Source organism: Stenella coeruleoalba (assembly GCF_951394435.1).
Source record: "Stenella coeruleoalba genome assembly, chromosome: 6".
NCBI lineage: Eukaryota > Metazoa > Chordata > Mammalia > Artiodactyla > Delphinidae > Stenella > Stenella coeruleoalba.
This window is the reverse complement of record NC_137151.1, coordinates 126,131,884-126,151,892: the sequence shown is the minus strand read 5'-3', so window position 1 is coordinate 126,151,892 and position 20,009 is coordinate 126,131,884. Positions and strand designations below refer to the sequence as shown.

Below are 20,009 nucleotides of genomic sequence, written 5' to 3'. Positions count from 1 at the left end.
AAATGCCGTCTCTGTCAGGCAGTCCACACCCTACACAGCTCCCTCCTGCCTCATCTTCCTGCCTCACCCAAGAAGCTGCCTTCTTCTGATTTTTATCACCACGTCTTAGGATTTCCTGTTCCAGAACTTCGTGTGAATAGACCCTTTGCATGTTGACTCTTCTCTGGCCCGTATCCCACAGCCCTGTCGACGCCGGACCCGCTCGCTTCGCTTGTCTTGCAGCCCATGCGTGTTTTTTCCCGTATGTGCGGTTTATTCTTTTTCATTGCCGGGTGGGATTCTCACGTACAGACACACACTTCTGCCGCTGGGTTCACGTCTGAGGGACGTCTGGGGTGTGTCGGTCTGGGCTGCCGTGCGCACAGCTGCCACGCACAGTCCCGTGCAGGGCTTTGCACAGATGTGTTTCCGTGTCTCTTGGGCCAGTCGTGGCCGTGGGGTTGCTGGGTCTCGCGTGGGGTGTGTTTAGCCTCGTAAGGATGGGCCAGACAGTTTCCCGAAGCTGCCCCACCATTCCGTGCTTCTGCGTCGTCTCCAAAAGGCATTCCCAGCGTACGAGATTGCGCAAATCTTCAGGCGTATTTTCTTCTAGCGATTCGGTCATTTTTATTTTCATTTTTGGCATTTAGCGTGGAGTGGTTAGGAGACATCCCCGAGCAGCCCTGCTTCCTGGACAGACTGAACGAGGGGACCTCCTTGGAGATGCGGGCCGTGCGCAGGGCGCGAGGTCCCCACGGCCACAGCGGCGCGGGGACGGGCTGGCCCTCTGCCGACCTTCTCGCGTGTGTGTCTGTCTCGTCGTCTTGCTTCGGGGCGAGGCTCTGACCGTCTCTGTCTCCTCCCTCCCTGCCCGCAGCAACAGCAGGAGCTGCTGGCCGTGAAGCACCAGCAGGAGCTGCTGGAGCATCAGCGGAAGCTGGAGAGACACCGCCAAGAGCAGGAGCTGGCGAAGCAGCAGCGGGAGCAGAAGCTGCAGCAGCTCAAGCACAAGGAGAAAGGCAAAGAGAGTGAGTGCGTGGCGGAGCCGGCGGGTTGGCGGCGTGGGCGCCCTCGCCAGGCGGCTCTCCCTGCGGCCCAGGCCCCAGAAGCGGAGCTGGGGCAGGAGCCGCCTGGCTGGTGTCCCTCCCGGGGCTGTGCTTCTGGGCGCCCCAGCCTCAGGGCTGGTCCGCAGCTCTGTCTTCACTTGGGAGCTGCAGGGGGCATGCAGCCCCACTTTGGGTTTGACTTAAGCATTTGCAGGAGTGTTTGCAGACTCCTCGTGGGCTGAAAAGATACTAAGAACCAGAAAGCACCCCAGAAGCATAGTGAGCCTCACCTATGTTCAGCCTTAACCTCTTCAAAGCTGTTTTGTTTTGAGGGCGTCAGTGAGCACCCAACACCAGGTGGCAGCTGCTAGGACGCCCCTGGACTGGGAGGAGACACGATGACCCACCTCTCAGGTGGCACATTTGCCCTTTGACCCCAGTTTTTTCTTTCCATTGCGGCCGTGCTTGTGCAAAGACCAGCCTGGTCTGTTATCCTCCAGGAGACACCCAACTGGATCTTAGCCAGGGGACTCCTCTGGGTGCCGTTCCCCCTTTGAAAATTAGGCGGAATTCCCCATGTCGGCGCCAGGCAGAGCTCCTGGGGCTCGCACGAAAGGATGGACGCGGTTCGGCATTCCACCCGCAGGGTGCCGTGTCCCTCCCAGGCTGTGGCTGAACAAACACTCCCTCGTGTGTATTTGGGCCCCTTTGTTTTGGTAGTTTGTCGTTTGCAGCGATACCCCCAGGACCTAAGGGGGGCGAGTGAACCCACTCTCACATCCCCAGGCTCTGGTCCTTTCTGCCCAAGACCTCAGAGCTCAGGTGAACGCACTGGCCTTCTGTTAATCCCGCGTGTCAGTAAGTCACGACGTGCATTTCTCTCCTGGGTCGGGATTTGATGTCGTGACTGTATGGTGATTTACTCTGCCTGTGCCCATGAGTAAAACTAGAACTTTAGGCACTTGACCAGTACATATTTATTTATTTTTGGCTGTGTTGGGTCTTCGGTTCTGTGCGAGGGCTTTCTCCAGTTGCGGCGAGCGGGGGCCACTCTTCATCGCGGTGCGCGGGCCTCTCACTGTCGCGGCCTCTACCATCGCGGAGCACGGGCTCCAGACGCGCAGGCTCAGTAGTTGTGGCTCACGGGCTTAGTTGCTCCGTGGCGTGTGGGATCTTCCCAGACCAGGGCTCGAACCCGTGTCCCCTGCATTGGCAGGCAGATTCTTAACCGCTGTGCCACCAGCGAAGCCCCCTACCAGTACATATTAACCTCAAAAAACCTCAAAAATTCTTTATCCTCAACTACTGAAAATGGTTAGCCCTGCAATCAAATCCCGCTAGCCTTCTAAGTCTGATTCTCTGGGAATTCCTCCTCCATTGCCGGACCCCCAGGTTGGGAAGCCTGACGTGGGGCTCAGGACCTTCTCTCCCGTGGGTGGACTTCTGTGGTATAAATGTTCTCCAGTTTGTAACTCACCCACCCAGCGGTTATGGGATTTGATTTTGCTGTGACTGCGCCCCTCCTACCGTCTCACTGCACCTTCTCCTTTGTCTTCGGATGTGGGGCATCCTTTCTGGTGAGTTCCAGTGTCTTCCTGTCGTTGATTGTTCAGCCGTTAGTTGTGACGCCAGTGCTCTCGCAAGAGGTAGTGAGCGCACATCCTTCTACTCCAACCTCTTGAACCCAGTATTTGTACGTCCTTAGTTGTTTTTATACATAAAATTAACAGCTTTGCCAACAGTTACCACAGCTTTTCACTCTTGAAATAAATACACTTTAAATGTATTTTCACTTTAACTGATAGAGTTTCAATTTAGAAAGCAGGTCAAGAGAGTTTTTATTCCACGTGAAATCTGATTTTTCTATTAGTATTTGAAAGTAATTACTAAATCTGAATGGTGCATCTCGTTGGATCACAACAGTTTGGTGAGATGGTGATGGACAGGCTCAGTGATGGCCCACAGTCGAGATTCCAGAAACGAGGACGGAAAGGCCTCGGGAGAAGCGGAATTGCACGTTTGGGTTGGCTGCTTGCACCTTGGTCTGTGGGCCACCTTGCGGCCCCGCAGCGGGCTGATGTGCCAGGTGGGGTCCATCACACTCACGGCTCTCACTCCCTGGCCTGCTGGCTCCCGTGGCATCCGCCTGCCACCTGCCCAGCTGGTCCACACAGCCAAGCTGGTCTCACTACCACTTGCTTTGCGCTGAGGGTGCGGCCAGGGCGCTGACCACACCTGAGCCTGTAGCGCACGGTGTCAGGAACCAGCCCCCCAGTCGTGACGCACTGATCTGGAGCAGAGGACAGGTGCCTGTGCTCTCATTTCTAAAACTCCTGGGACGACTCTAAGGTGCAATGGAGGCTGAGAACCAGGGTCGGGGTCCATGTCCTCTCTCCGGGTTAGGGGCCTGAGCGTCTTGGCGGCTCAGTGGTCTCCCTCTGTGGCTTCCATAGAAGCTGCCCCGTGGACGACAGCACCCCGGTCCTCACAGGTGCCCTCGGGAGGGGCTCTGCTGCGGGCAGGATGGTGCGTGGGTCCAGAGCTAAGGCGCACCTGCTGAGCCCCGCGCACCTGGCCCTGACGTGGCCCCGCTCCCTGCCCGACCCCTGTTCCTTGCCCTCCCCTCAGGGTGCCTCGTCCACGTGCTTTTCTTTGGAGCGAGGGAATGCTTGTTTACAGAGGATGGAGGGTTTAGATTGCTAGGATCGGCGAGTTGCTGTGCGCCCGGCGTGCCGGCAAACCCCAGTTCACCAGCTTGGTCTACAGTAACTCCTCCTAGTTGGCCAGAAAGTTCCAATAAAAATAACGTCTTCAGCCTCACAAAATATGAAAAGATTTGACTTCAGAAAACACGTTTAAAGTAAAAAACGACTTCTGCTGCCTGCTGAGCAGGCCCTTGACGGGGCGAAGGAATGTTCTCTGCTCCCCTCCAAGCTGGTCCCAGTGGCAGCCCTGGCGGTTTTCAGCTTGTGGGTTTGGGTGGTCGGGTTTTATTATTAATAACGGACTGTGTACAGTTGGGTCCTTGGCATGCTTGCGTCAGCTGTGCAGCCCTCAGAGTGTGGCCTTCAGAGAAGGCAGGCCTGGCAGGCCGCGCGCTGGACACCGCTTGGGCTTCTGAGTGCGTGGGGCCTCACCGATGAACGAGAGTCTTGTTTGTGCAGCTTACAGAGCGTGGGGCGGGGAGCGCGTGCGTGGCGTTCAGCATCTCCACTTTGTAAGCGTTTGAAAAGGCAGTGCAGAGCTTCCGTTGTTTAGTTTCTTGGTTTTTTTTAAAAATGAATTTCTTTTTGAATATTTAATCAAAAGTTTTGTTACACTTAACATTTACTGTACTTTTAAGTAATTCTGCAGCTTTCTTGTACTTTTTTTTTTTTTTTTTTTTGCGGTACGCGGGCCTCTCACTGTTGTGGCCTCTCCCGTTGCGGAGCGCAGGCTCCGGACGCGCAGGCTCAGCGGCCATGGCTCACGGGCCCAGCCGCTCCGCGGCATGTGGGTTCCTCCCGGACCGGGGCACGAACCCACGTCCCCCGCATCGGCAGGCAGACTCTCAGCCACTGCGCCACCGGGGAAGCCCCTTCTTGTACTTATCGATACCAATGAATGCTGTTGATTTGGTAAAACAGTGACTTCTTAGAGTTTATGGCAATTTTCATCTTGTTCAGCACGAACACTCATCTTCAGTCAGTTTTATTTAAATTAACCGTGTTTAAGACTCCATGATACACTGTCTTTAAATCATATCGAAAGGAAAAATCCAACGGAAGACAAGTCTTCGCCCTCTGGGCAGTTTGGAACTAATACAGCTACGTGTTTTTCACTGTTAGTTACAGGTACAGCCTGTTGGGGAAGAAGGTGCCACTGCTTGAGGGAAGTCGTTCACTTTATCTAAAAAATGTCTCAAAAGGGTGGAGATAAAAGATGGAACACCGGACCCCAAGAGAAGTTCTTTGCCCCGTTTGCTGGGGAAGTCGCGCGTTCCTCAGAGGCGCAAACCTGGGAGATGTGTCCCTACTCGGGTCTGGTGTCACATGCTGCAGGGCCTCCGGGGCCGCTGAGCCCCGGGTCTCTGTCCCCAGCAGGTGGGCCCCGCCCAGATCCCCCTTCCCTTCCTGGGCTCCCTCCAGGGCTCGTCCTCTGATCGCTCCCCGGGGCTTTTATTTACCTCCAGCCCCGCTGGCTGGTTCAGTGCTGGCACACAGTACGTTCTCTGTAAAGCCTGTCAAATGAATAAATGATCATCGACAGGAATTGATTTTTTTAAGTAAAGATGGAAACATTTGGTATTTATTAATCTACTGAAGGTGTTTTGTTGATGCTGGAAGTTTCACTTAAAGTGAAGAAGTCTTTTGAGAGGCGGGTATGTAACTAGAATGACGAGGATGAAAATCAGCGTCTTCCGTTGGGAATTCTCTCCCTGTCAAGGAAGCTTCCGGGTCATTTTATGGGGAAGGAAGTCAGGGTGTGGGGACGTGGGTTTGTTTTCTTCTGACTCCATAAGAGCCTGGCAAGGTGCACTCACCCACCCTAGAGCTGGCTGAGGGCCGCGTGTGTCCGTGACCGCCCGGGGACCCCTCAGGCACACCTCCTCCTGTGAGGGCCCTGCAGGCGGCCCAGGGGACAAGGGTACTGTCCACCTCCCAGCCCAGCAGGTGCCTTGGAGTGCCTCCTCAGCCCCCGCCAGGGATGGGCCAGCGTCCCCCCGGACAGGGCAGCTGCCCTTGCCCGTCTCTGCACTTATCGAGCACGTGCCCTCCCTGCTGGAACTGGGCGTCTGTCCTTGTCCCTTCTTGGAGCTCAGGAGCCCATGGTGTGAGCCTGGGGTGTGGCCAAAGCAGGGAGAGTGAGCTCTTCCTCAGCGTGGCTCGCTCTGCAGGGCAGGGTGCCTTCACGTCAAGGGGGCTTTCTGAGCAGGTCGGGCCAGCTGACCCCCAGCCTGCCGGCTCCTGCCCCCCGAGAACCCTGCTTTGCATCATTTACTCCTTCCGGTCCTTTCAGAAGGACCTGAGGGTCAGCTCCTCAGACGGGCCCTCTGGGTCGTGTTGACCTCGTTGACCTTGCCCCCTCCCCGCACTGCCAGCGCACTGGAGCCAGACACCAAGCCCCTCATCTGGCTCCCGCTTCTTTCCTGGCGGGGTTGAACCTACCTTGCCCACTCCCTGCTGTAAAGGGCCCCCTGTGCGCCCCGTTCCCTGCCTCCCGCACCACCCCCTCCACTCCCTGGTTGGGGGGCACTTTGTGTTGTGACACGGTCCACACTTTGCGTATTTTGTCAGGTGTCCGCCTGGGGCCGAGAGGCCGTCAGGAATGCCGGGGGCTGCGTGTCAGGCACGTTATACACAGATTTCAGTGTTTCCACGAGTGTGATTTTTCAGACGAGACAGACAGGCTGAAAGTGTTCAGGACGGTCCAAGTCCAGCCCTGGCTGCATTTGGAGGGAACCCAGGGGCCTTGCTCAGAAGCGGAGGTGCGAGTTTATACCTCCAGTCACTTCCCACCGCCTGCTCTGGTCACCACTCCCGTGGCCCTTCGTGCTGGGTGTCGCTGGGTCTGGGCTGCTCTGCCTACTGGCTGGTGCACCCACATGCAAACGTCACATAGCACATGGAGCTCGGGCAAGCCTCCCTGCTCAAGAGATGATGAGTTGTCTCCTTGGACGCCGAGAAGGCCTGAGACAACAGCCCGTGTGTCCCGACGGACCCTTCCAGATGCGCCCTGGACTCGGTTTAGGGCACTTCGTGCCTGGCTGGTCTAGTTCAGGTCCCTCTGCAGCGTGGAGGACCCTGTTCCCGAGGGGTTTGTTCTGCCTGACCCTGAAGTCCATCATGAAACGGCCACAGTGGGATGCTGCCTTTAAGCAGACCTATTTATAGACAGAGATTCAACTCGCGAATGATAACAGTTATGTTTGGAATTGGATAAAGGTGACGAGAAAGATATTTCTCTAATGATGTTAACAATTTATGAGCAATTTCTCAAAATACCTGTAGAGTCTTATACACCAAAATTCATGTCATACATCAGAGTGAAATGTGAAAGAAAAATAATAGAAAACCACTAAATGAATGAAAATCCAACACCAGAAAAACAAGGATAAAATGAAACTGATTGTTTCCCAAACCAGTGAAAAGATCCAATTCAAAGCTTCCAGGAAATGGAAAAAAATCACAATGGATAAACTAGAATAGACGCCATAAAAACAAGCACTGGAACATCTGAATTAGGAAAAACTTAAGTCTTTTCCTTCCAGTGCTGGGAAAACGCAGCTCTCTCGTCTCATGTTTCTCCTTCAGCCTTACGTAGACACCACGCTCCCACAGAGCACTTCACTCCTGACACCTCTGGTCACCGGACGTGTAGGATTTCCCCATAACAGGCAATTCTCTGCAACACCGGGTGGTGTCCTACAGTTTCACTCAATTCTGACACTATCTCCCCAGAGCAAGCATCAGATCTCGCAGGTTCAGGACTCAGTCCCATAGGAAGGTGAACAGCCAGATAAAGAGATACCGAGGGTGAGGTCTGGGAGGGTCCCAGACACAGGAGACTCTGTCTCCGTGGGGTCGGGGTCCCCCTCCCAGTGCAGATGTGCTCACCAACCCGGAAGCTCTCTGAACTGCGTACAGTTGGGGTTTTGTGGAGGCTTCCTCACGTGGGTGTGATCCATTACTAACTCCGCTTACAGCCCCTCTCCCCACTCTGGAGCGTGAGGGTGGAGCTGAGAATGCCAAGCTTCTCGTCAAGGCTTGGTGTTCCTGGTGACCATCCCCCACCCAGGAGCCCCATGAGAACAAGAGCTGCTTCTCATGCTCTGATCCCTTAGGGAATTGCAAGCGTTTTAGGAGCTTTGTGCCTGGACCAGGGCAGAGACCACTGTTTTCTGTTATCTCACAGCTTCAGAATATAATCCACATTTTAAAGGGAAGTGAGAGACCAGGACAGACCTTGCATGTGCAAGCAGAACGCAGAGCCGGGAGCCGGGACGCTGGCGAGACCGAGCATCCGAACAACCTCGCCTGGCGCTGTCCACCCTCAGCGCAGCCCCCCCGGGCCACGTGGTGCTTGTAGCATTCGTGTGAGGCTTAAATGCACCACGCCAGCGTGTGGCGGCTGCCAGTAGATGTATCACTGAAGAAAAGCCACACGCACTGAAGGCTGCACATCCAAAGTGGACACACAGACCCACAGCAGCACCACACACGCGACAGGAAGACTCTGGAAGAAAAGCGAGCCAAGGACGTAATGGTGCATCACTGGAGAGGAGAACCAGTGTACGTCCCCGGGGCCGTCAGGGCCTGGCAGAGGGAACCAGGCGGTCTTCTCATTTGCAGCAAGTAGTGCTCCCGAGTACCGATAGACAAGGGTCAGGTGGTACTCCCAAATACTATTAGAGATAGAGATGTGGGTCAGGTGGTACTCCTGAGTGCTACTAGATAGAGACACAGGGTGAAGGTAGTACTCCTGAGTATTGATAGACAAGGGTCAGGTGGTACTCCCAAATATTATCAGAGATAGAGACATGGGTCAGGTGGTACTCCTGAGTACTGATAGAGACACAGGGTACCTGGTCTATGGCCAATGGGGTTGCACTTGGTGGTCATGTATAGAGGCATTTTGGAAAACAACTTAGAAGCTGCTTCAGGGGCTGTTAATCTCGTTTTGTTGGATGCAGGCATTTTGCTCATCTCTTCAGAGGACAGAATCCTAAGCGTGGGGGATGATATTTACTTATAAATGTTGACACGACGTGGTTTCTAACAAGAACAACAAAAGGAAATGTCTAAAAGTGTCTCCCGGTTGGGAAAGGGTTTTGGAAACTCTGCATCGCTCACCTCGTGAAGCGTTTTCCCGCCATTACAAATGCTGTTTGAATTCTGTGTGACAACAGGGAAAACACTCACCGCCGTCTCTAATGGAAGGATGGGTCCGAAGTGCCCTGGAGTCTGATTGCAGCTCTGAAGAAAACACGTGAGGTGCCGGCAGACCTTGAGTCAGCGTGGTGGGCTTGGACTTTAGTTGTGTGTGTCTGTTTCTCAAATTGGCCAGTTTTCTCTAACGGGGCTGTGAACGACCGCTACGACCACCAGAAAAAAAACACAGAACCCAAGATTTCAGCTTCAGTCCGACTTGGTGAAATGCGCGTTGTCTCAGTAGGTGGCTGTAGGCTGGGAAGAGCAGGAACATCCCCTGACAGGGCTGGAAAGGGCCCCAGCTGCCCTGCCCCTGCCCTCTGCCCAGGTCCCGGGAGGCACGCCTCATCCCTGTCACACGGGTCGCAGGCACCTTTTCTCTGAGGCTCTGTTCCTTCTTGCTGCAGCGAGAAAGAAACCACCCAGCTGCTCTGCCTGATTCAGGACCTCCTTCTATGTAAGAGGATTAGAACTCCCTTCAGCAGTGGGTCCGTGTTAGGTTACAATAGGATTTTGTGCTGCATTTTAAATAGGGTGCAATTACGTAAAATACTCCTGGGAAGAAGCTCTCTTCCTTCAAGCCCTCCCGTCCGTCTCTTTTCCTTGAGATGCTCTCTGGCGTCGGCAGCGTCCTGAATGGGAATCCCACCCTCTCCATCCCTGTCCTGCCTTTCCTGGCACGTGGTTCAGGGTCCCCTGGGGCAGAGCCGCGACTCACCCGCCTCTGCTTTGTCCCGCGCCAGGTGCTGTGGCCAGCACAGAAGTGAAGATGAAGCTGCAGGAGTTTGTCCTCAATAAGAAGAAGGCGCTGGCCCACCGGAACCTGAACCACTGCATGTCCAGTGACCCTCGCTACTGGTATGGGTAAGTGGAGGGGCCGGGTCTCCCCTGCGCCCGGGTGCACGGGGTCTGGGGGTAGACCGGAGTGGGGCTCAGTTCTTCCCCCTGGAGGGCGTGGAATTAGAAACTCCGTGAGCCAGCAGCACATGTGGTCAGACCAGCGTCGTCCAGGTGCGGAGGGGGCCTGTCTTTAAACAAACCTTAAAGAGACGTTCGTGGGGCCAGTGCCTAACCATTATTCTTGGCTTCTCACGCAGTTCTTTGGCCACAGAAAGAACCTCTTAAAAAGGAACTCTGGTCTAAATCGTCCGTAGGCACCTCCCAAATTTCTACCCGGTGTGTTATTGATTCCCAGGCAAGTCAAAAGCACCTGTGGTCTTTTCATTGTTTTTATACTAAGAACCCTCTCCCAGAGCCCGCTTAATGGACAGAGACCACCAAGTGCCTTGTTCGTGCTCAGAACTGAAAGCCAAAGAGGTCTTTCACTTTGTGGCGAGGATGCGCGTGTGCCGGGGCCCTTTCCTCTGGGCCTGTGCGCGGCTCAGCAGGGCTGGCAGTCGACACATGCCGAGTTGGAAGCGAGTGACAAAGTTACGTGGCTTTAAACCATGGTCAAAGGTGCCTCAGATTTTCGCTTTGACTCTACGTTTCTACAACTTTTCAAGGGCTTTTTTCTGTTCTAGAAGAAACCTCACAGGGCAGTTTTCATAAATGAAAATGTGATCATCGTTAATTCATTGGGGGATGTAGCTCTTCTGGAGCCCCCAGACGGGCAGCAGTTCTGCCAAAACGCCGCCAGATCCCACTGGAACGAACCCGTTTGCTTCAGTAGATGACGCTGGTCATCGTGGTATAACATGAAGGGCATCTCTGTTCCGAGGCCACCTCTGCTCCGAGTGTCTGCAGCCCCCCAGGCCGCGCTCGCACGAGCAGGCTGTCTGCCGTTCAGCCAGCGGCACGCCTCGCCCAGAGCAGCGACGGCAGCGGTGGCCCCCGAAAAGCCATGCACAGCAGCCACGTGCCCCGGAGCGATGGAGGGTTCTGGGGCAGCACACCGGGGGCCCCACGATGTGGTGGCGCCGATCCGTGGTCTCCCCCGCTAGTGGCAGCCCCCTGGGTGTTGCAGTGGGAAAGCTCCGTTTCCCCCTTTGGGGCAGGTTGCCGGGCAGACGCCCTGCAGTGCAGTGGGTTAGGTAGGGTGGGCGGGTGGGCGAGGACGTGGGCACCACCCAGGAGTAGCCGGTAGGGCAGGGGTGAGGAGGTGCTCCTCGATCCTCCATGGGGGAGGGGATGGGATCCGAGGGTCGGATGCCAGGAGCCGTTTCAGGAGAGGGTCTATCCCCAGCTGGGGGGCTTCGGGAGCCGCGGTAAGAGCGCTGTGGGCCCAAAGGAGGTTGGGTGGTGAGAGCAGAGGTCATGGTTGACCACACTGGGGTCCTCTGACAGTGGCCACAGTGATGTGAAGAGATCGGGGCGGCCAGTGCCAGGACACCCCGTGAGTGGTGGGGCGAGGTGTTCGGGCTGGCAGGAGTAGAGGCCCAGGACACCCCGTGAGTGGTGGGGTGAGGGGTGAGGTGTTCGGGCTGGCAGGAGTAGAGGCCCAGGACACCCCATGAGTGGTGGGGCGAGGTGTTCGGGCTGGCAGGAGTAGAGGCCATGATGATGTGCTTGTACATGACGGGGAGGACGGAGCCTGCAGGATGGGAAAGTGCTGGCGGCTGCCGGGGAGGGGTGGTCTCCGCAGAGCTGCACGTGCCAGGAGGTTGGAAGGGAGAAAGGACTTTGGGGAGGAGGGTCAGCAAGGAGCACCTGGGAGCCGAGAAGGGGCAGGTGGGGGCATGCAGGGTGGCTAGGCCTGGGGGCAGGGTGCCAGAAGGGGCTGACACGCCGCTCCCTGGTGAGCAGGGCAGCTGAGACCTGGCGGAGGCTTGCTTGCCCGGGTCCAGCGTTTCGTGGGGCGCTCCCTCTTCCCCGGGGGACTGGGCTGTGCAGGCTGCAGTGGGGAAGGACTTGTCTCAGCAGAGTCAGCCAGGGATGGGTTTGCTTGTGTTGGGTTAGGCACCTTTCTCGTTCTGTCACCCAAAACCAAACCAGATCATGGACCACATTCACTTGCTGCATGAAGGCAAAACTTCGCTGGAAAACCAATCCAGCAAAGAACCAATCTTGATGGGGAAGAGCCGCACCTTGACCCTGGCTTCGTGCCACACATGACAGTCAGCTTAAGTGTCATGGACCTGACGTAAAAGCTAAGTTGTTAAAACTTCCAGAAGGAAACATAGGAAAAAGTTTTCATGACCTTGGGGAAGAGGTAGGCAAAGACTTCTTAAAACACTAAAATCTTCAAGCATAAACCAAAAAACATAAACTTAATCAAAATGTAAAACTTTCACTCTTTGAAAGCCACCCTTAAGAAAATAAAAAGGCAGGGCGCAGGCAGGAAGAAAATATTCGCCATGCATGTATCTGACAGAGCACTTGATCCAAAACATATAAAGAGCTTCTACAAGTCAATAACAAAAAAACAGGCAACCTCCTGAAAAAGTATGGGCAAAAGACGTGACCCGATACCTCACAAAATAAAGATGCAAATGGTCAGTAAGCACATGAAAAGATGGTGAGTCACCCGGGAAATGCAGTGCGCAGCAAGGTGCCCCCTCACACCCAGTGGGTTTGAAATTGAACAAACCCAGTGTTGGCCAAAGCGTGGAGGCCCTGGACCCCTACACGTGGCCAGTGGGGATTGAAGTGGCACAGCCACCGTGGCAGTTTCCTATGAAGGTAAACATACTCCCACCCCATGACCTGGCCACGCTCCTAGGTGTTTCTCCAAGAGAAGTAAAGTCTTCCATCCGGGCAAAGACTTGTGTCCCCATGGTCACAGCAGCTTTATTCATTATCGCCAGAGAACGGAAGCAGCTGAGTGCCCACCAGCAGGTGAGTGGTGAAACACAGGGGCACCCGCTCCCTGGTCTGCTGCTCAGCGAGGCCCAGGGCTGCCCGCCAACACCTAGAAACATTAAGCTTGGTCGAAGACGCAGCGTCTGTGCATTGCGATGCCTTTGCCAGCAGTTCTAGGGTCAGCACAGCTGAGCTGTAGTGACAGGAAGCCAGGCGGCAGGGGCTGGGGGTGGAGATCCCTTGCCAGAGGACAGTGGGCCTTCTGTGAAGGCGGCGCTGCTCTGTATCGTTACTGGGTGCTGGTTCCATGGTGTACATGTGTGAAAACCCCCAGCTTTAAGCTCATCATATGAGACCGTGGTGGCTGTCCGTGTGGCAGCCACCAGCCACGTGGGCTCCAGGGCGTTGAAGCGAGCTGTTCAGATTGAGACAAGCTGTGAGTGTCAGACACGCTGGATCTCAGAGCCTCATGGGAAAAAAGAACGGGGACTATTTCATTAATACTTTTTAGATTGATTACATGTTGAAACGATAGGATTGGGGATAAATTGGGTTAAGGAGAACACGGAAGTTGATTTCACTGCTTCCTTTTTGCTCGTGTGCACATGTCTGTGAGAGAATTTTAAATTGCACATGTAGCCGGTGTTACTTCCTTTGGACAGCGCTGGTGTGAGTGATTACAAGTTGTATTTATTTTAAATCACCTGCATAAATCTGAGGTAATAGGAAAGGCCAATGGTTGATAGAATTGAAATGGCCGAACTTGTGTTTAGCTTTATTCTGTACTACAATCAGAGGGACGTTTAGAAAGCAAACAAGGCATATTTGTTTTTCCATCTTCATCAGGAAGGATTGTCTTTAAGACAAGGTGCCCCTCCCATCAGCCAGGGTCACAGCAGACACAGCCGCCTGTGCTTCCTCCCCTGGTGGGAATGAAGGCTTGAAAACCTGGAAGACGATTCTGGTTGGGGCTGAGTTAGACAGGAGAGCGGCAATTCAGGTTCTGCCCCCGGGGTACAAGGGTGGGGGGCGGGTGTGTGTGTGCGCATGCGTGTGTGTGTGTGTGTGTGTGTGTGTGTGTGTGTAAGTGTGCATGCAGCCAGGGACAGGACTTGGCGTTGGCTCACACGTCCAGACTCTTGCTTGCTGGGGGCAGGTGTGAGCCCTGGGCTGTGTGATGAGGGACGGGTGCCCCCCCACCCCTGGAGGGCAGGTGGCCTGTGTTTTCCTTGGGAGCCCTGAGCGCGGGGCATCTAGTGATGAGTTGGTTTCCCTCGGTTTTGCGCGGTTTGGGGAAGCCAGGCTGCTGTGCGTGACGTGCGTCCCTCTTGACGTCTGGGTTCATCTGCGCTGGTACCAGCTGGATCAGTCCGGCTGCCTACTCTGGGCCACACACTCTTGGACGACGCAGAGCAGGTCTGCTGAGAGCTCTCAGGCCAGCACACAGGCAGATTCATGCCAGCTGCCTCCTGTTCTAGCTCATTTTAAGGCTGGACAAGAAAGTGAGGATTTGAATACTGACAGCAACTCAAGAGATCAAATCAGAAGAGAAAATCTATTAGAAAATCTTAAACAAATAGCTTCTCCTACTTCTGGCTTAATTACAAACAAACTCTACCATTAAAGTATAACTATAAGAGTTATTATTACCTATAATATTTTATTAATCATAATTGTCTATTTTTTTAAATCATGTAATACACACACAGGCCTTTCCATGTTTCTTATGAAGGAGCAAGTGAACTCTTTCCCAGGTTAGAACTTGGCACTGAAGGAGAGGTTTGGGACCGGCCAAGGCCATGCTCCCTGGAGGATGCGGCCTGAAGATGTCAGATGCAGAGAGAGTTGCCCTCAGACCTCTAACGGGGTTGTGCACGGGTGGCCCCCCGAGGTGAGGCCTGGCGGCACGACACGAAGAGGGCACAGCCAGCGTGAGGGTGGCCGGTCCGGCCCTGATCCCCGGCCCTGGCCCCCTTGACATGCGTCCCGATTGGGAGGTGCTGTGCCCTGGGCAGAGGGGGTGCACAGCCTGGCAGGGCGGTTCTCCGGGGCTCTCTGGGCGCTTCCCATGATGCTGCCAGCTGGGATCCTGGGATTGGGCTCCGTGATCACCACGTTCTCTGCACCGGTTTGCTCTCAAATATTTAAACATCCACCTGTAAGCATTTAAGTGCTCGCATTCTTAATTCAAATAACACCAGGTGCGTACATGTGGAGTACTGTGTATTCAAATAAATAGTCTAACAAATTCCACATAAGTAAGTTGGCAAATTCGTTTCACGTCATTAAGCAGATTACACAGTTTAGGGACTCACAGAATTCATTACACCTTCTGAGCCTCCAGGAGGCCGAGCAGAGGCGGCCGCGCCCCCAGAACGTTTGCTGACGGTCAGGCGCGGCCGGCACCCTCCTCTTCCCGAGGTCTGATCCCCACGTTCAGCCTCCTCCTGGCGGCCGCCCCGTCCAGCCATTTCAAGGATTTTGTGTTGTGCCCGGCCCCTCATAAAGCAAGTAAATTTCATGAATCAGCTCCCAGGGCAGAGGTGTTGCCGCCAGCCCTTCCCTCCCCAGGGGAGGGGAGATGGCTGGGACCACCGTCCCCGTAAAGGCACTTCTGCTGAAGGGAGTCCCCACGTGGCTCCTGCCCTCAAGAACCAGACGTCACCAGCACTGTCCCCGAAGTCCCCCGCCAGGTCTCAGCTGCGTCCGGCACGCCTGTGTCCCTTGCACCTGGAGCCCACCTGTCTCCCTCTGTCCCCTGTGTCCTGAGGACCGTCCCCTCTGTGGCCAGTGGTGACAACCCGCCCCCCCCGCCCCCGCCAGCCTGAGAACAGACCCAGTCAGGAGACACCCGAGAGGAAGAGGCTGTGCAGAGCCCAGGCGCCGGGACCACGGGCATGCGGTCGTGCCAGCCTGCTGTCCCCGGCGCCGAGGGCCCGGCAGGGGAGGCTGCGGTCGGCGTCTGTTCTCTTGTTCAGTGTTGGTTTTGTGTCGTTTCAGTCTTGCCCCAGAGAGGAGGCCAGTCTGCCCAGGAGGCCGGCTGCGAGCTGGGCTGGCGCGTCAGAGGAAGGACCGGCGTCGTGGGGACCTGTGCAGGGCTCCCGTGCGCGCTCCCTCTGCACGGCCATGTGTGCCCGTGCGTGCGGGTCACTAAGACTCTGTCCTGCCCGTTCTCTGCAGGAAGACGCAGCACAGCTCCCTGGACCAGAGCTCCCCGCCCCAGAGCGGGGCGTCGGTCTCCTACAGCCACCCGGTCCTGGGCATGTACGACGCCAAAGATGACTTTCCTCTCAGAAAGACAGGTCGGTGCAGGGGCTGCAGCGGGCGGGGAGGGGGTCCCAGGCGGGGAGGGGAACCTGTACGAGGAGGGAGCTCACCGTGTCCTGGGAGGCCCCTCAGGTGCGCGTCTCAGGTTACGTCAGCAGTTCCCTCACGGACCAGAAGGATAAGCGTGTCAGACACAAGCAGGGCTCCCAGGGCGCTTGGATTTTCTCCTAGCGGTGGTGGTTTAAGCGGCAACGCCTTTTAAGAAAAATCAGATGGGCCGTGGGCCGTGCGTTAAGGCGGCCAGAAGGCCAGGGGCCGGAGGAGAGGTGTTTCCGGAAGCTTTGCCCCCGAGAAGTGAGGGCCTGGGCTGCGGAGGGCCAGCTGCCCTGGTCTCAGAGGTGGCAGGTGGAGCCCACGGCCACAGGGCCGCGTGGGAGATGCCAGGCGCCTGCTTCACGGAATGGGAATGTGCGACACAGCTTTTTCTTCGTGAAGACGAATTTTGTTTCCTCCAAAGGATTTTGGTCCATTCTGGACAGAAACGCTCTAAAGCAGCTTCTTCACCCTGGGGATGAGGTATTGGGAGCAGGGCCGGAGGCTCCCCTGCCGCTCTGTCCTAAGGACAGAAGACGTGGGGCCTCTCGGGGGGCAGAGCTGCGCCCCGGAGAGCACGTGGTGTAGCAAAGCCCGAACGGGAGCCGGAGGTGAAGGGAGGGGGAGTTCAGCTCAGCCTCCGTGGACTTGACCCCAGCACAGGTGTGGGGGGCAGGGGCCCCAGGGTGCAGCGGGTCGGCAGAGGCCCCCAACCCCGCCCCCCGTGTCAGAGGGGAGGCGTCTGCCCACGTGGGCGGGGTTTCATCCAAGGTGAAAGTGCAGCTTCTGTCCTCTTCTCTCCAGTTCGAGTGCACGGCTGTCACCCATGGTCCCCCAAGAAGGGCGTGGGCTTCACCCTGAGAGCCTGCGGGCTCCGTAGAGAGGGGTGTCTGTCGGCACCCAGGCCGGCTCCCCCAGGTTGCCCTCCACGCCCCCCTTCTGGAGCCTGGGCTGAGATCAGCCACGCTCCAATCAGCGAAACGGGGGCCTGTGCTTGGGAAGACCCTGGGCGAGGAGACAAAGGCCGCGCCTGCCCCGGGAAGCCTGGCCCTGTGGGAGCGCAGCCGGGGTGTCAGGGCTCTGCGCAAGTGGGCGCTGATCTGCAGCCTGGCGGGCTCTCCCGCCTGGTTTGCAGCTCCGTGCCCCAGGACAGATTCCTGAGGCTCTCCTGGCCTCAGTCTCTCATCAGTAAAGTGGGTGCACTGGGCGCACCGTGCTTCCTCCCGCCCTGGGCGTGGCAGGCGTGGTGCCCACGGCCCCTGGAGCAGCAGACTCCGGAGGACACGGAGAACTGGGCTCCTGGCCGCCGGGTGGAACCGTCCACCTCCCTCAGGGCCCTTCCTCTCTGGAGAGCACAGCTTCCCCCAAGGGAAGCAGCTGTTCACAGGAAACACTGGTTGGTTGCTGAGACACGGGAAACGGGACGGGTTTCTCTCCATCGCTGGCAGAAGCCGCCCTGCTTCACGAGGGACAGCTCTGCAGTCAGCCTGGCCCTCACCGTCCAGCGTCCTTGGCAGACAGCCTCGCCGAGCGAGTTTGCACATCTGTGAAATGGGGCAGCAGTGCCGCTACTTCAGGGGTGGATCCGTTGTGGGGCTGCTGCCTCAGAGGGCAGGTCAGGGGGTGGGTGGGGGTCAGGAGCAGAAGGGAGGATTTGGCCGCTCGTGGGCCGTGCACACAGCCTCCAGTGAGGCCACCAGGGACACGGAGCCGCACCCTCCAGCCCCTCCCCCGCCCTTCCCTGTCTGTTCCCTCGGGGGTGGCAGGGTCCGGTTTCTAGAGTGAGCGTGAGGCATACCTGTGGCCCGTTTCACCCAATCCAGTCACTGAAGACCCCTCAGTGAGCCTTTACGGCCCTGCTGTCAGCGACTGCTGTCCCAGTGGTTCCTTGACGGCCCCAGGGGACAGAGTCCAGGTCTGCAGGGAGCCGTGTGTCTGTTACCAGCTCAGGGCTGGCGGTGGCCCCTGGGTGGACACTCGCGCTGGGTGCCTTGCCGAGTCACAGGACAGTAAGCCGGGGTCCTCTGGGTTCCTGGCACTTAGCCTGCAGGGGGTGCGCTCACTCCAAGGCGGTGCCTCGTGCCCGAGCCAAGCAACGGCTGCCGCCCGCCTGTGTCTTCCCTGCGATGAGTGAGCGAGCAGTGGCCGGGCGCTTCCTGGGTGCCGAGCCCTGAGCGGCTGTGGCAGGCGGGGGGACGGGCCACAGTCCTCAGCCTCCTCCAGTCCCGCCAGAGGAGGTGAACGGCAGGGTCCAGGCCCAGGGTGGACCTCAGGTTCCGCCTGTGGGGCCCAGCCAGGGAGGGGCCCCGGGCACGTGGAGGGCAAAGCTAGGTTTTCACCCCAGTACAGATAGAGTGGACCGAGGCCCCGTCTCAGGTCTCTGCAGAGGCCCTGGCCCCACTCCTCAGCCTGCACCCCAGCAGGGCCTCCACCGCCTGACAAGGGTCTGCCGGAGGCAAGGCGGCATGCAGCAGCCGGTGGAGAGCGGGGCGCCTCTGAGCACTGTGGCCACATGTGTCAGTGAGCAAGCGAAGCTCTCCCTGCCTCCTGGTGAGCTGAACAGTAGTTGTACTAGTTTATTTTACGTCCACGTGTAGCGTGGGTCGAGGTCACCAGGGAGGAGGTCACAGCCGCCTGTCACGTGATGCTCGTCTCTGCAGTGTGGGAAGGGGCCGGTCGCCGCGTGGTCCACGTGTTGTTCTGTTGCAGTTTGCGGAACCCGTGGCATCCTGGTGGCCTGGGCAGCGGTGGGCAACGCCCGCACCCTGCATAGTTGTGCCTGGGTGTCTTTTATATGCATCAGGTACAGGGTGGTAGATGCCCTGCGGCTGTTGCTCGGGGCCGGGCCAGGGAATCGGCCCTTTCTGAGCTGCCCGGACGGAGAGAAGGGGGTTCACTCCACAGTGCCTGGCCCTGCCGGGCCCCCTCCGCTTCCAGCCCCCGCACGGGGCTTTTGTACTGGGCTGTCTTCCATCAACTTTGTGCTCATTAAACAGTAGGTGTGAAAGTGCTCAGAAGGTTTTCAAAAAGGCTTTGTTGTGCTTTTCCAAGGAAACTTGCAGAGATGGCGAGTATGGTCAAGTACTAGGCAGTGTCTATGCTGAGAAGGGCCTCGCTCCAAACTTCGATTTCTATCAAACTTGGACTCCTCCTCACTTGAGAAGTGAGACTTGAACGAATCTTTTTCAGACACGCCCTGTTCATATCTGAGCTTGATGGCCACCTGAAATACGCTGTTGAAACTACTGAGTAGGAAAGAGGGTGTAGGAAAATACCAGCCCTAAGCATCAGGTAGAGTGCTTTGTTAATTAAAAATCCCAGAAGGAAGGCGTACATACGACAAATTAGAACATAAGTAGAACGCACACATGTGCGTGTTACCCCCAGAGACAGCTCCCGTTACGGGTTTGGCATCTCTCTGCGCAGATGTGGTCTATGCCTGTGTGTAGGGTGTGCGTCTGTGTGTGTGTGTATGATGTGTACGGACAGTCTCTTTGTCAAGAAAAACACCTGCTTTGCCCTTTGGCTGCAACTTTATTTTTCAGTTCACACTGTATCGTGGGCACCACTCCATTTCAGTGTATCAAGAGCAGCACCTTTTTCTATATTATCCCAACATGCGAAGATTACAGCAGTTGTAACAGTTTTCTAGTTTTTATTTTGCCCACAAATATAGGTCCCTCTGCTCACTGTTTTTGTAGGATGGACTCCTGAAAATGGAGCTGCCAGTTCAAATGAGTGTGCGTAGCGTGAAGAGCGGAGCACGCGGGACCCTGCCAGCCGCTTAGGAGAGGCCCCTCCCCCACGTCACTCGTAGGGTCGCTCGAGCAGGTGTGATGGGTGCGGAAGTCACAATGTCTCTGATGTTTCAAAGAGCAGTTCTGTCATCGCTAGTGGGGTTTGGGTGTCTCTGTTTACTTTCCATCTTCCCTACCAGGGAGTAAGCTGAGTGCTGTGTTGCAGAACCCCTCTG

At 56.5% G+C, this 20,009-nt stretch overlaps 1 protein-coding gene across 1 annotated transcript in view; it reads left to right on the top strand.

Annotated features, from left to right (window-relative positions):
• HDAC4 (histone deacetylase 4) overlaps positions 1–20,009 on the top strand; it is a 286,639-nt gene that overhangs the window by 188,400 nt on the left and 78,230 nt on the right. The window contains exons 5-7 of the mRNA XM_079924568.1: positions 857–1,007; positions 9,679–9,799; positions 15,857–15,978. Of these exons, the coding sequence (XP_079780694.1) occupies positions 857–1,007; positions 9,679–9,799; positions 15,857–15,978 (394 nt within the window). The remainder of the gene's footprint in view (positions 1–856; positions 1,008–9,678; positions 9,800–15,856; positions 15,979–20,009) is intronic.